The following is a 15,738-nucleotide window of genomic DNA, read 5'->3' as shown; positions in this document are numbered from 1 at the left end:
TTATTCGCTTTTCTGGAAAGAATCCGGCCAGATTTCACTTTTTGACAAAATAAGTTACTCTTTGGAAAAAGAAGGAAAAGTACAAACATTCCGGGTTTCGAGAGAGTTTCGAAATCTCGCAAAGAGTTTCGAGTTCGAGTTTCGCAAATTCGAACATCAAATTTCGATCATCTCACTAGTTTTAACCTTTTCCACTCGGATGTCCTCTCTCGGGGGATGTCTATGTTTTATTAAAATCATAAAGATACATTTATGCAGAATTCATTCAATTTTGTTTCATTGCACACGTATGGGGACGGTTTGAAAACCAATCATTCTAAGCCCACTTTTCTTCGACAACGAGTTACGCAGTCCAAACGTATCCTTATCATAGGATCTTTCGGTCAATAAATCAATGCGGTCGATTTCTTCGTAAATGAACAGTAGATATCAGCGCTTGTATTGGCCAAAAAATGACTAAACAAAATTGTTCGGGTAGAATTGTTCTCTTCTAAAAAACACCATTTTTAACATTTTTCTGTTGTTTCTCTTCCGATTAAATTCACTTGTATGCCATCTTGTAACAAAAACTGTAATTTGCATGATTAGCGGCGTTGTTATTTTCTACATCTAATCTTTATTTACTTCGGTGTTAAGACCGATTGGCTTTCGAACCGTCCATATTGCAATAAAAATCGCTCAAAATCTCTATCGAATACACGCTTGTTATTTCATAAAGCAACATAAAACAGCTGCTTTTAACCTAGCAAACAAGCAAAAAACCGTAAAGATTTTCTGCCCGCCCCGCTACAAACACAGAACCAGAGTTCCAAACCGCGATCGATCGATAGTCGGGACCATGAACGGCTCTCGATTCTTTCCCACCGTTTTACATAATACTGCAATCGTTGACACGCGCGTAGCAGGTCATCTGGTCCCCGAAAACCTTCGAGAGTCACCTTCGGGTTCCCAGCCTTTCCCTTGCCCTTGTGCAACGATTTCTAAATCCACGCGCTGCGTTCGGTTCGCAGGTGAAGGGTCTGTCCATCGAGCACGAGAAGCTGGCGGTGGCGCAAAGGCACGCAGCAGAAAATAATAACGCGTCGACGGACACCGGGGGTGGCGGCGGCGGTGGCGGCGGCGGCAGCGGCGGCAGCGGCGGTGGTGGCGGCAGCGGCAGCGAGAACGGTGGAGGTGTCAGCGGCAGCGTGAACAGTAACGTGGGTGGTAGCGTCGGTGGCAGCGTCGGCGGTAGCGTGGGCGGCGGGATCGGTGGCGGTATCGGCGGCGTCGGCGAGGTGAGCGACTTGAGCGAAGCGGGTGAAGCAACCATGGTGAGGAACACCATGAAGAGGAACCGCACACCGACACCGTCGCCAGCCCCGGCCTATCCTGTGCCCAGCCTCTACTCGACCTCTCACTATTACGAAAACCCGCCGAAAAGGCTGATGAGGTAAGCCCTTTTACCTTACCGTCGCGAAGGACTTCGCCGCGGCGATCTAACGCCGCACGGCCTTCCTACGTTCTAACGCCGATTCGGGACACCCGGCACTGGCCCACATTCCGCGCAGGGCAGTCTTGCCCGATACGCATCTCGGCCACCGTGTCCAGGGCCTGAATATTTCGTACCTGCGCGCACGGTGTGTCGCGTAATGTATAAAGCTCGAGCACCTGAAATATTTAATACGCAAAATCTCGTATCGTAAAGTGTTATCGGAGGAACGTAGATTTTAATGTTTTTGCTAAATTCGCTCAACTTTTGCTAAATTCACTGATTTGTTGTCGAAGCTGATATTAAAAATGAGTCTAAAATTTAGACACCATTTTTCTGATCATTACCAATGGCGGAACGTTTATGTTTATTGATTTGATTCTTACAGACTATATTTGGTACTACGATGTCTTCGAAACTGGCAAGCCGTTTTAGAAAAATATTGGAAATTTGCACTAATTTGGCCAGCGAAACGTTTACCAACTTAGATTGGACTTTACAGTAAAGATACGATTAAATTAACACTATGCCGTCCGCAGATCTTAGATATGATTCTTTTGTTTGACGTCGGCGTAATAGCTTGGAAATTTTAGACTTTAAAAAAAAATTTCGAAGATGGCGGTAATATAAATTCCTAAAATTAAGATATGTCATCCAAGAATTTTCGAACTTAGTTCTTAGTTAAACAAGCACCTTTTAACACCCAAGAAATATAGTTCAAATGTTATTTCAGTTTTTTCAAATGGCACCAAAGTGGTACCACCGGCATACAACAGATAAATCATGTTTAATAGCCGTTTCTGACGAGTATACTTTTCTTGACCGTAGCTTTTTTCTTTATTAACACTATGCCGTCCGCAGATCTTAGGTATGATTCTTTCGTTTGACGCCGGCATAATAGCTTGGAAATTTTAGATTTAAACAAAAATTTCGAAGATGGCGGTAATATAAATTCCTAAAATTAAGATAAGTCATCCAAGAATCTTCGTATTTAATTCTTAGTTAAACAAGCACAATGCTATAGTTAGTTTGCTGCCTTTTAACACCCAAGAAATATAGTTCAAATGTTATTTCAGTTTTTTAAAATGACACCAAAGTGGTACCACCGGTATACAACAGATAGTTTTTGCATGACACCAGTGTGGTGCCAGCGGACGGCATAGTGTTAATTATGAAATGTAAAATATGAAATATACAATTTCGTTGTATCCCCTGAGTAGGGCAATAAATGCTATAAGCAACCGCACAGATGCACGAAGAGATACGCGATCTAGTTACAAGTTTTAACCCTTTGCACTCGGATGTCGACGATACGGCGACGCAATATATTTATGCCACAAAGTGGTGTCTCTTTCTAATTATTATTTTTCTTCAGAATGTAATGTAATCGCGTAAAATGCATAAATAAAAACGCAAAATCTTTTATTTAAATAATGCCTATAAATTTCTCAGCAGCATAATGATTTTTATTTCGATTCGTTTCTGTACAACGAAATCACAATTTTTGCAAAATCTCTTCCAAGTGCAAAGGGTTAAATGTTATTTCAGTTTTTTCAAATGGCACCAAAGTGGTACCATCGGTATACAGCAGATAGTTTTTGCATGGCACCAGCGTGCTGCCACCGTGTACATATATGCCACCCTGTTAATATATTGTAACAATTAAGCGAACCGAATTTATTCTACGGTCTTCTTCTTCAAATATGCAACAGCGGATCGATTTAACCCGAATTTTTGTACAAGAGTCAAGGGTCCACCGCCACCATTTTTGTCCGCGCAGTGGCTATCCTATCGTTTCCCGCGTCTCAGCTATTCTTCGATATCGAATTGCTCACCTTGCTTGGCTATCGTGCGAACTCTTTTGGGGATGATATTTTTAGATCGCCCAGCGACGTGGATGCCCTGGGAAGGGCGAGCGTGTTGCGCGATGGCACGGCCTTCAGGCCGGCATCCGCACCGCATCCGCTTCTACTGGAGAACCACTTTTATCAACCCTTCACTCACCCTTCGGAGACGCCCGCACACTCCCATACCGCGCCCCATACGCCAACGGAATTGGAACAGGAACTGGAACGTACGAGGTCCGAGGAGCGTACCAGTTGCGATCTCAAGGAAAGCGTAGCCGAAGGTAAACAAATGTTCGCCTTAATCTGTCGCGTACAATGCGGGTCTGCGTAACAATTTGTGTAACCTGAAACAGCTGAATATGAATTTCTAGATAAAAGCTACCAATGAATTTGCAATTTCTGGAAAAAGTGATCGTTACTGTGATGATAAAATTGAAACATTGCGTTGCTTAAACCCTTAGCGCTCCGCGCGTTTCTCGAGTACTACCTACCGGCAACTCCGGCACATTTTTGGAGTAAAGCGCCCGAGATAAAGGAAGTCTTATTTCGAGCGGAAAAGATTACGCGTCCTTCCGAAAGCGTTTGATTTTATTCATTTTATGTTGCAAAGTATAAAAATGGGTAAAAAATCTTTTAATCGTAATGGTGTCTACTTAACATTGCGCGAGGTCGGTGCATCGACATCGTGAATTGTGACCGAAATTTCCAAACTGCAAATGCATCCTCATCGAAATGGGTAAATTTACTATTAATGATATTCTTCGCAATTCATAAATAAATATATCCCTCGTGTTCTTTCACGCGATTTATTATAAAATTAGCATTGCGAATCGTCTGTTGAATTCTGTTTGGATACGGAATTATTGAAACAAAAATATCTTTTGCGCGAGTTTACCGGAATTTTTTTTATTGTTAATCTTCCCTGGAATCGGCTCAATTGATAATTAAATTAAATTAAAAATTAGTAAATATTCTTCGGACGTTCTAAAATAATGTTGAACAGCTTTTTTCTGAAAAATATCACTATCAGCAACTCCGGCACATATTTGGAGCAAAGCGCCCGAGATAAAGGAAGTCTTATTTCGAGCGGAAAAGATTACACGTCCTTCCGAAAGCGTTTGATTTTATTCATTTTATGTTGCAAAGTATAAAAATGGGTAAAAAATCTTTTAATCGTAATGGTGTCTACTTAACATTGCGCGAGGTCGGTGCATCGACATCGTGAATTGTGACCGAAATTTCCAAACTGCAAATGCATCCTTATCGAAATGGGTAAATTTACTATTAACGATATTCTTCGCAATTCATAAATAAATATATCCCTCGTGTTCTTTCACGCGATTTATTATAAAATTAGCATTGCGAATCGTCTGTTGAATTATGTTTGGATACGGAATTATTGAAACAAAAATATCTTTTGCGTGAGTTTACCGGAATTTTTGTTATCGTTAATCTTCACTGGAATCGGCTCAATTGATAATTAAATTAAATTAATAATTAGTCAATATTCTTCGGACGTTCTAAAATAAAGTTGAACAGCGTTTTTCTGAAAAATATCACTACCAGCAACTCCGGCACATTTTTGGAGCAAAGCTCCTGGGATAAAGGAAGTCTTATTTCGAGCGGAAAAGATTACACGTCCTTGCGAAAGCGTTTGATTTTATTTATTTTATGTTGCTAAGTATAAAAATGGGCAAAAAATGTCTTAATCGCAATGGTACACACGCTAAGCACGTTTTCACTACAAATAACAATTGCCAACGTCGACAAAAACATAGCATCTCCGGTGTAATCATGGTAAAAACAGTGGGCTCCGCAGCAGAGCCTTCGGATTTACTGAACAAATGACGGTTGTCTCCATAGCGGAGCCAACGGAGCGTTAAGGGTTAATATGCTGATTTACAAAGAACAAACAACAAAACAAGATACATTTGCCACATACTGCGGTTAAGAAATGAAATAAAATTAATAATACACCATTGAGCTGTAGAGGGTTAACAGAAAATACATATCATGCGAAGAGAAACGTGTGTAACATGATTCGAGTTGAAAAGACTGCGAATCATAATTAAATGAGAATTAGAAAGCGCGTGTAATAATAACTAAGTAAGAATTGAAAAATCAATATAATGGAACGATTGTTTGCAGATCTCCGAATAAAGCAAGAACCGGTGGCATTAACCGATCAAGAAAGAGCAGACAAATTGGCGGAAAGATTATCGGGGGAAGTGTATTCTGGGGGAAGGGGGTTCGATGGCAGCCATTACGGACAGAATTCGGACCACCTTCAGCACAGTGCGCAAATGGGCCCCGCCATGGTGCCCATGCCACCGGCTCATCCCCCAACACCTGATCTCAGCCCTGCACCAACTACCCCCGCTATGTGGAACTCGAAGATCAACAAGGCCGGCACTGTTCGGACTCCTGACGGTGAGTGACATAATCGATTCGCAATTTATTTCGTTAATTTTTATGTTTCTGGCGTTTCCTTTAACAACAGTTCGTGTCGCAAAGAAATTTGAGACCCAATATCCGATCCGGCGAATAGAATATGTAAACATGCAAACAAACTTCATCCGAATATCGACTTTTTTGGTGTATCGTTTTAGCCACATTTGAAGATCAAACGTACGATGAATTTATTAATTTGTTGTCTTTCTTCTGGACGATCAAATTATGTAATTATCCCTTGGCTACCGCTAATTACCTCTACCTGTAATTATGCATTTATGTGTAGTCAAATGAGTATACATAAATTTACTCCGATGCGTGAGAAAGAAGTTAAAAATTGCGATGTACGTAATGTCTTTCGTTACGTAGTGGAATTTACAGAACAATTACAGAATTTCTACCCATATTCTGGGTAGAAATTGACTTGAATTAATAAGTACAATAAATATATTATTTTTGTTAAAAATGCATAAAATCCACAATCTAATTATGATAAATAGCGTCGCGTCAGGACCATTCAATTACAAAATAGTTGAATTCGTAATTGAAGTACATAGATCTAGAGAAAAATCACAGATTTTTAACAACGATTCATCGGATACTTATGTTGGCTCCATTTATACATCTTACAAGTACAATAGAAAGAAACGAACATCTCAATTGAAACGTCTCAATGGCTCCGCACAAATATTATGTATCGATAAAGAATTACTCGAATAAAATATTCGACTAAAAGGATTTCGGATAAATAAAGCATTTGAAAAGTTTAGCCAATCGGGTAAAAGTTTAGCCAAATCGCTATGCTAGGAGAATGATCCGTTGATAATAAGTGGGAGGGATCAGAGAGTCGTCAGACACGAGTTGCAACATCAAGAAAGCTCCACGTGCAGCCGATGATGCAACGATTAGCCATGCATTTTGTAACATTAGATTAAATAGCCTTGCCTTCCAGCGACGCATTGGCCTAGATAAACACCCTAACGCCGTTTCGACTCCGATGGCCGTGAAAGTAATCCTGCCCAATAATTGTGTTACGCAATCCCGTTATTTGAAATTGAAAATCTTTTTGGGAGGGAAATTCGGCATTGATTATAGTTTCCCTTTTATGGTTGACTGTCCTCTTTTCAACCTTTCATTTTGTGCAACACATTCTTCGGCTGAACTATCTTTATTCTAAAAATTCTTGAACGTATTCTTCTGCGTCACATATTTACAAAAACGATGTCGATTAAGTTGAATTCATAATTAAAATGGAAAACAACAAACACCGTACGAATCTTTTTAAGGTTTACAGCATAGGTTGTACGACAGAGCACTAAACAAATTAATGTGCATAAATTAATAAATCAATTTATTATTTATTTATAAGAAAGTCAACTTCACTTTTCTGTATAGGATAAATTAGGTAACTGTACAGGGAATTCGGTAAATAACCGTATTCATCTCGTTTCATATTTTTGTAAGAGAAAAGAATTTCATGGTAAATTTTTTTTTCTTTTTTTTTTTTTTAATTATAGGACAATACTCGCATTCGGTTCTTCGATTCTTCGAAGCGCGTTAGAGTTCTTCGAAATGCCCAACCCACTAATTGCCTAAATATTCGCGTAGCACGGTACGTTTTACAGCATCTTTAAAAATTAAAATTACTCGAAGCTTCGCATCGAACACCGGCTCGTTGAATTTTATAAGAATAAAATTTCTGTAAAACGCGAGTCTTTTATTTTCTAAAATTCCATGCTTCAAAGAGTTAATCTTTCGCGCTCGATTGACGACTCCGAGAGACGCCATTTAAAATGACCTCAGCATAGATCGGCACAATTTTCATGTTATTAAAGCTTGCGTTTAACGGATGGCTGATAATTCGAGTACAGCGTCCACAATTGTACGCTGTTCGCGGTAAGATTTATTAAACAAATCAGAAAAAGCCTGCCGTTACAACTCCTCCATCGTTCGAAACATCTATGTTCTCGAAATTGGGTCGAACTAACCGCGACTTCCCTGTAATACGTTATCATCTACAACGTGACCGACCACTGCAACTAGGTAACCGTTCCATTATTCAAACATTCATTGTCCTCGAGATTAGCTCGGCCAACCGCGACTTCGCCGTAATTTATTTTCCTTTACGACGTAACAGTAAACCCACCGAACTGCCCGCCTTTCCCCTGTTCGTCGAGAACTCGTACGCCGCGAAGACAAAATGTAAAGGGTGTAACTACCTTCTCCCTTCTTCCGTCCTGGATCTACGCGGGCGTTAAGTCGCCTCTTTATTTTTTACCTGGCCGAGCGGTGCTCGCTTGGCCGGCGTGTTCTAACGCGCGGAAAAAGAGCAGCATCGGCGATGGCGGGCGGCGACGGTGTTGGGCAAGATTTACGGACGTTCTCTCTGCGGTTGACGCCCACCTGGGGACACGTTGTTGTGCCTTACGACAACGGCGCCGGCCGCCTCCTCGCCTTCACGGTGTGAACAAAGTGTACAAAGAGGATGCAGGCGACACGGTGCAGCCACTGGGAACATCTTTTGCTCCGGCGAGCAAATCACCGGGCGTGACGCCACGACGCCGCACGTAAAACGGTCCCGTGTGGGGTGGCGTCGGCTCGGCCCGACCCGGCCCGACCCGGCGGCCCGGCTTGCCCGACGGCAGTAGCCGAACCCCGGACACGGACCAGGATCGTGCGACGCCGCGGATCACGCTTTAGACGACCATTTTTAATCGGTGCTAGATGAGCGGCCAGCCGCGGTGGTAAAGAAAGAAGCGAACCGGCAACTAATGCAACGGTTATTGACATTAACCGTGCTCGAGCTGAGCCACCGGGAAAAGGAGATGCTGGAGAAAAGGGGGTGGCGGCGGAAGGGAGGGGGGAGCAGGGTCGACCGTGTGTCCACGGAAGAGGAAAAGACCAAGGAAGCCGAAAGAGAAAGGCTTTTTTGGTGCCCGCCGTGTGTTTCGTAAGCGGCCGCTCGGTCGAATTGTCACAGAACGCGGAGGTGGTGGCTGATCATGGAACGAGATTGCTCGAGCATTTTACCGGTGTACAGTTATGCTGGTTTCGACTTTGTCGTTGTCAGCTGCAGCTCTGTTTCGGGATGCTTGCTCGATCCCGCGGATACCTGTCCTGCATCTGTTCGCAGTTACGACGGTCGAAAGATTCGATTGTAAGAACGTCTTAGAAGAAAAGGGAATTCATATTTGTCGTCTGCCTACATTTTCTTCGTTGCTTAATTGTTACAGCATTCTCGAAAGTAGGTCGCAAATTCGTATGCTGAATTTAGCTGGGTTTTGTTGTCTCTTCGAAGGGGACACGTCCAAAGGGTGAACTATTGCAGACGACACGACGGTTGCTGAAGGTTGCTAAAGGAAGAGGGTGCCTTTTGGTAAGACGACAGTGTTAGACCGCTGAGCACTTACCACCGAACCGTCACTTCGCAAGGTAGCATCAAAGGAATCTTAGGCATATGGACGGTTTTTGAAAAATGCCCTTTTTCCTTTCAGTGAATTTTGAGAATCCGTAGATTTGACTATGTATGTCGATGAAATGCCGATCTTACATCGCGATACGGTAGAAAACCATTTATGTAAACTCCATTTATGCGAACAAAATATCTATTATCTGAACCAGCAATTATATGAAAGGTTCACTAAACGCTAGACACGAGGACTAACCAAGTCATACAATTGAATTCATTTTTATCTGAGCATGAACAGTTACTTGAGCGTAAAGTTGCATGTAGTTATTTACAAAAATTGCTTCTTCCCTGTCGAGTTCATATAAATGGTGTTTCGCTACAATTGTTGAATAGAGAACACAACAAATTTATTGTATTACGGTTAATTGGCTCGATGGTTAATTGTTTACGCGGTCAATTGTTATCGTATAAATAATTGGTATTAACCTTTTAGGCACGACGCGCCACTATAGTGGCTTCCGCGGATGTCATCTTTCAGAACGACACACCGCTATAGTGGCTTTCGCGGATGTCATCTCTCTGAACGACGCGCCACTATAGTGGCTTACTCTAGTAGCTCACTCGCTCATCGTTTGAATCAAATATAATCGTCTTCATATGCATTGTTTCGCACTTCTTTTGTCTTCGCATCGATTTACAACAGTCTTAACGATATACAGACCGAATATACGGTATCAAACTTTGTACAGTACATATCAGACTCTGCCGTCCAGAGAAATAGCCTCGCGCAGAATTCAGCCGTACCTAAAAGGTTAATTATATTATTAAACTCTGGAACCGAATATCTCGAAACAGAATTTCGCCAGAAACGCCTTCATTCCTTAGAGAACGGTGCGATTCTGTCCATCCTTATTTCCGACAAGCCGATTCGTTGCGACTCGAACGTTTCGGCGTCGAGAGCTCTTCGTTACGAATGGTCGGCTAATCGACAGAACGGCTCCACGTTTCGACGGGTTCTCGAGTATAAGAAACGAACACATCTTTCTTTCTTCTTCTAACGCGAACGACTGCAGTTACGTCAGTCCACTCGCTTGTTCCCTTCGGGAACGCAGTGACTTTCTCTCGGCATTTGGGAACGCGTTCTTCTTTCTCGTTATCGGCTTTCTCGCGACCACCTGATTCCATGTGATCCGTGTCGCCCGTCGGAAGCTGGGGAGGCACCTGGAATTCAGTTACACGGGTTTATATTCACCGCGGTTCGTCGATTATTCGCCGCATGAATATTGATCGCGCGAGCGAAAAGCTAGATGTGACGCGCGGGTTTGTTCATTTTCTGAAACGTCAGGCGGGAATGCCGGCCGCCGTAAGAGTGGAAATAAATTACTGTTCTCGACGGCGCGGAAGCCTCTGCTTCGAAACAGGAATTTCAACGTTGCGCGTCCACTTTCTAATCATCGCTCGGCGAGAGCCGAATTAGAGTACAGGATCGGGTCATGGGAATCTGTTTACACCTGACAGATCGACATCGACTTACAGTAATGTCTCTCTAATTGACGCACAGATTGTCCAGAAAAATGGACAATTTACGAAGAAAAGATACGATTGTTCGATCATTGCGGTTCATTTTTATAGTTACGAATTGTCGTCTTCTCTTCGGGACCTAGCGAGGGTTATCGCGAATCGCTCGGTGGACTTTAGATGCCAAATACTCGAGCTAATGCACAGTGGAACGAATTCCTGAGATCGTGGTACGAATTCGGACAGTTGATGGTATGTGTGAACATAAACTCAATGTCAGAATTCTTCGTTGGTCGAAACACGTTTCACATGAAATCAGCGCAATTTAAGGCGATCGATGCGCAAACAATTTACTGTACAAATCGATGAGAATCGAAATCTGATACTCGAGCCAACGATAAGCAACTGTTCTATTATATAAAAAATACAAATCTTCAAACATGCAATATTTATTTAAAGTCTTGGCTTCTGTCGATGAACATACGAGTACAGTAATGTTTCTCTAATTGACGCTCAGATTGTCCACAAAAATGGACAATTTTGGAAAAGGAGATACGATTGTTCGAACCTTGTCCCTCGTTTTTTGTGGTTATCGATTGTCAACAACTATAAAAACGAGTTGCAAGGCTCGAATAATCGTATCTCCTCTTCCCAAATTGTCCATTTTCGTGCACAATCCGAGCGTCAGTTTGGGAGGCATTTCTGTAATAACCCAGCTTTAGGCCGACCGAATCAGATCAATATGATATATACTCGAGTTCACGACACTAAATGAATACCAATCGATCCAAAAATTTAATTTAATCGTCGTAATTCAAGCGTTACGATTCTATATTTCTACCTAATCGAATTTTGTCTTCGTATCGATTCATGTTTTAAGTTGAATGATCAAACTGGACGACCGGTCAGATACGATCTTTCCATCCTTACTCCCCGCGTTCAATGACCAATTTACAGAGTCGCAATTCATGGTCTCCTTGACATTATCGCAAATTGACAAGCAAAACTATCAAAGTCCCATCGTTACAGTCAACGGACTGCGTTGCCGATACGAGCAGCCATATTCGAGTTTCGTGAAATACGCGAGTGTCTCCGCTAGGTGAAATGACACGGCACGGCGTTGCATTATTAATGAAAAAGCGGGAACTTGCAGTCGTGCGGCGGTGCACCGTGCTGCGACCATGTCTCGTCCCGATCTTCCAATTCTCCTTCGAGACCGAAAGCAGACTGCAACATCGCCCACGTGACTCGTAAAAATTTCATCGAGGCGTGCACGCGCCATGACGCGCGCCGGAAACTCGTTTAGGTACACTGACACTGATCAAACATTAATTCATTGCTTCCGACTATTAATTCCGTATGCGGGATCGTCTGCACGTCAGGTCGTCTTCGTGTTCCAGGTATATTCGAGCCGACGAAATCTTTATCGGCACGCTTTACGTGTCGGACGAGCTTTCCGAGAGCTGCCGCGATCGTTGTCGTCTTACGTGTGCAGGATCGTGTAGTTTACGTCAAAGTTTGCAATTTTCGCCGTCGTATTTTACCCTAATAAAAACATATATGTTCTGTCAGGGTTTCTGTTTCACAGAGGATGAACTTTCTTTTTGTACATTTTACTACAGCGCGCACGATCGAAAGTACTCTAAACGCAAAAGATCCGCTCGTTGCACAACCGCAATTATTGAAAATGAAATTGGCCTTTCTGTCCCAAAGAAGAACCTTTTTTGTACATTTTATCGCATCGGGTTGCAGTAAGCGTATTAACAAAAATAAAACGACCGATATTCATGTTTATAATAATGAGATGCGCTCGAGAAAACCTAGAGCAACTACTGCAAAGTATGCGATCGATTGGAAACCTGTTGGAGCTTGTCGGATTCCAAATGAAATTCTAATTTATCGTAAATTGTTCAACTTTTTTCCTCTACGTTAGCTCCTAGTCCATTAACGATCCATTAAATATTTCTGGTATGGTCGCAATATAAACATGTTCGAAACACAATGTCTGCCACTAATTACGTTGGTGTACCTTCTTTCGCCATTCCCGAGAGATATTTGCATATTCTATTATCGTAAAATCTGTCGTTCAGAATGTTAACAACCTGCGGCGATCGAACCTTGACATCGTTCAAGCTCTTCCAGAATTTCCATTAAATGATTTTAATGAGAAACAAACGCGTGATACAGATACGATGCGCGCATCGATTGACGTTAAACAATAAAAAGAAAAAACGAAACTTGTTTCTCGGCAGCGGTTAGATCGCGTTCCTTTCTAATTGGACCGATTTGAATTCGATTCGCCGTTAAGGAACATTTTCTCGGACCCTACCAAGGATTCCTGGCAACGGTTCTTTCGGATTCTATGGCAGCGGGATGCTTCGCGGATCACGTGCGAATCAGGAAAGTCCAAGAATACCTAACGTTGCTCGATTTAGGTCACCGGTTCTTAGAAACGATTAGTTCTTCTCGGTTCTCGCAACGCGCAAGCCACGAAACCGGGCTTAACCTTCTGTCGCTGGAATCATTGCACAATGCAGGAGTCCTTGCTTGGCACATGACATCTTGACTGGCAAACCTTTATGACACTCGTATCATGGTCGAATTAATAAACAAGTGGCAAAGTGTCTGCCATTGTCACGGCGCATTCCTCTCGGATACGATGCGTAAATGTTTCGGACATCGCCGTGCGTCATTGTTGCACAGTCAGATCGGGATATATCTATCGTGTTCTGGGAACAAATTTTCTTTGAATTTTGTTTTTGTCAGCGTGCCGGTCGAAAAACGACCAGCTTCCCATCTTTTGTTCTAACGCTACTTTTCCCGATATTTTGTATTATACAATTTACCGAATTAATTTTGCGACGCTACAGAAAAAGTCGAGAAGCGATTACATAGAAAATATAAAACATAGGAAATAATTCTTTTTTTTAATATTAAAGGACGTCCTTCAACCGCATTGGTAAAAACAGCGTCAAATAGAGAAATGATCAAAAGACGCCTTTAATTTAAATCCTTTATTTAAATTTATTTTATTTAATCCGGAATTCAGTCGAAAAGGAAAGATCGCCATTCTCTCGTGACGAGTAAACTCGAATGAACATCGAAAGGTTTAATCATCTGTAAAACCAGGTATACATTTCTTCTTTTCAAATTGTCCATTTTTATGCACAATCCGAAAGAATTAGGGAGAATTTACCGTAGTTCGAAAGCTGATACACCGTGGAAGAGTATAGTAATCTACAGTCTTGTTGATATCGAAACGAGACGAATCGAGAGCGAATCGAATGTCCGATCGTGCGATCCGTTTCGAGGCGTCGTTTTTCGAAAAGCTGTGAGGAAATATCGGGCGCGTCCCCTCGCGCCGCGATAAGACGCAAGAGAGCCACTGAATGAGTTATGGGTATAAAACGGTTGGATGTTTTTTCAAGAGAGGATGCGAAAGGCTGGCTCCTCTCTCTATGTGTGTCATGGCCAAACCGGCAACCAGTGTGTTTTAGAAACTGTTAGAAAAGTTCGGTTGACTCGCGTTCCCGCGCTGCAAATTATCGTCGGACGAGAAAAGATTTGTTTAACGCTCGCCTACTTTCGTCACGTACCGAACCCGGATTCGTGAAACTTTCTGTCCCGATTCGGGGAACGCCGCTTCCGTCTTATAATAGATCACGAATGTTCAATTCGATAAGGAACACCGGGGATTCGGAGGTTCTTGCGGTAAGAATTAAGCGGCACAACGTTTGACAAAATTATGTCGGAGTCTCCGTTACCGTTTCACACGTGGAGAAATTCAACGCGTTGCCGGCAACAGATCTTTCGTGTTTTTAATAGATTTCGTAGTCGAGCATATGAATCGAAAATTAAAATTCTTTTATATATTCATTTCTTAGATGTAAACGACGAATGTCTTGTAAAATATTTCACTGCTACTTGGACGTGTTTTAGTTGCTTCATTTTCTTTATTTTTAATCTAACGCTTTAATACTTTGATTTCGATCTAAAAATTAATATTCACGCTAATTAGTTAGATCCGCAAGACGTTAAAAATAGCGAACAAGTAATCGATGTCCTGCAACATAAATTTTCGATTTTAATCTAATTAAATAAAATACTTCAATTTCATGAAATTTTTAAGGTTGTTGGCGCGGTGGTGAAAGCGTTAAGATTAAAAAAAAAATAGAACGCACAGCTGCATTTACAAAATGTTAACAGTTGCAGAAGAATTTGATGAATCTTTCATGAAAAGCTTGGAATGTTTGCCAAACATGGTGGATAGTTACGATGTATATTATATTAGGTCTACCGGAAAGTTCTGTCCGATAGTGTCACTTCAAGTTTCAATCCATATGCACATGTTGATTTGAGACATATGGACCGATTATTTTGAAAGTGGTGCAAGTCCACTTTCTTTCGTTTCGAGAAAATTGAATGTTAGCAGATCTGATAATTAAAAAATATAGGTTAATTATGTGAAGTCTGGGAATGTTTGTACTAATTTATCAATATGTAATTTGATTATATAAATTTCTTTTAGGCGAATTTAACTAAAATAATATACAATTTCCAGGCTGCAAATGGACTTACGCCACTTTCATAATTAGTCAATTGTAAATATCATTTAATTTCAATTTTGAAATAACAAATATCACTTAAAATATATCTCATATTAATCCAATTTTGTTTATAAATAATAACAAGAAATAAAATCGGATTAGCATTTTTTATTTTGAACGTTAATTATATTTATGTATTGTTAAACTTAACACAAGATATTGGTATTATTAATTATTTACGCTCTTCATGTGGCAATGTTTTGAAATATTCATGATGCACAGGAGGTATATAAGGTAATATCTGCTGCATATATCCTTATATTTTTCGTATGCAATAGGCTTGGCATCGTGATGGAAATTGGATTTACACAACTTTCATAATCAATGGTTACGCAATTTCTTTTACCGGCCAATTTTAAATTGAACAAAGCATTGGCATTTTTTAAGATATTAAATACTAACTAGTTATAAACAAAAAGTTTACACTAAATTAAG

General features: G+C 41.3%; 1 protein-coding gene across 4 annotated transcripts in view; it reads left to right on the top strand.

The window, feature by feature from the left end:
* The window catches only part of chinmo (Chronologically inappropriate morphogenesis), a 116,405-nt gene that overhangs the window by 67,981 nt on the left and 32,686 nt on the right, over positions 1-15,738 (top strand). For all 4 annotated transcript variants that reach the window (XM_033466925.2, XM_033466923.2, XM_033466927.2 and 1 more), the window contains exons 4-6: positions 1,011-1,432; positions 3,352-3,599; positions 5,467-5,748. In XM_033466925.2, coding sequence (XP_033322816.2) covers positions 1,011-1,432; positions 3,352-3,599; positions 5,467-5,748 — 952 coding nt within the window. The remainder of the gene's footprint in view (positions 1-1,010; positions 1,433-3,351; positions 3,600-5,466; positions 5,749-15,738) is intronic.

Source organism: Megalopta genalis, chromosome 4 (assembly GCF_051020955.1).
Source record: "Megalopta genalis isolate 19385.01 chromosome 4, iyMegGena1_principal, whole genome shotgun sequence".
Lineage (NCBI taxonomy): Eukaryota > Metazoa > Arthropoda > Insecta > Hymenoptera > Halictidae > Megalopta > Megalopta genalis.
Note: the sequence above shows the minus strand (reverse complement) of the source record. Positions and strands in the feature narration are given on the sequence as shown.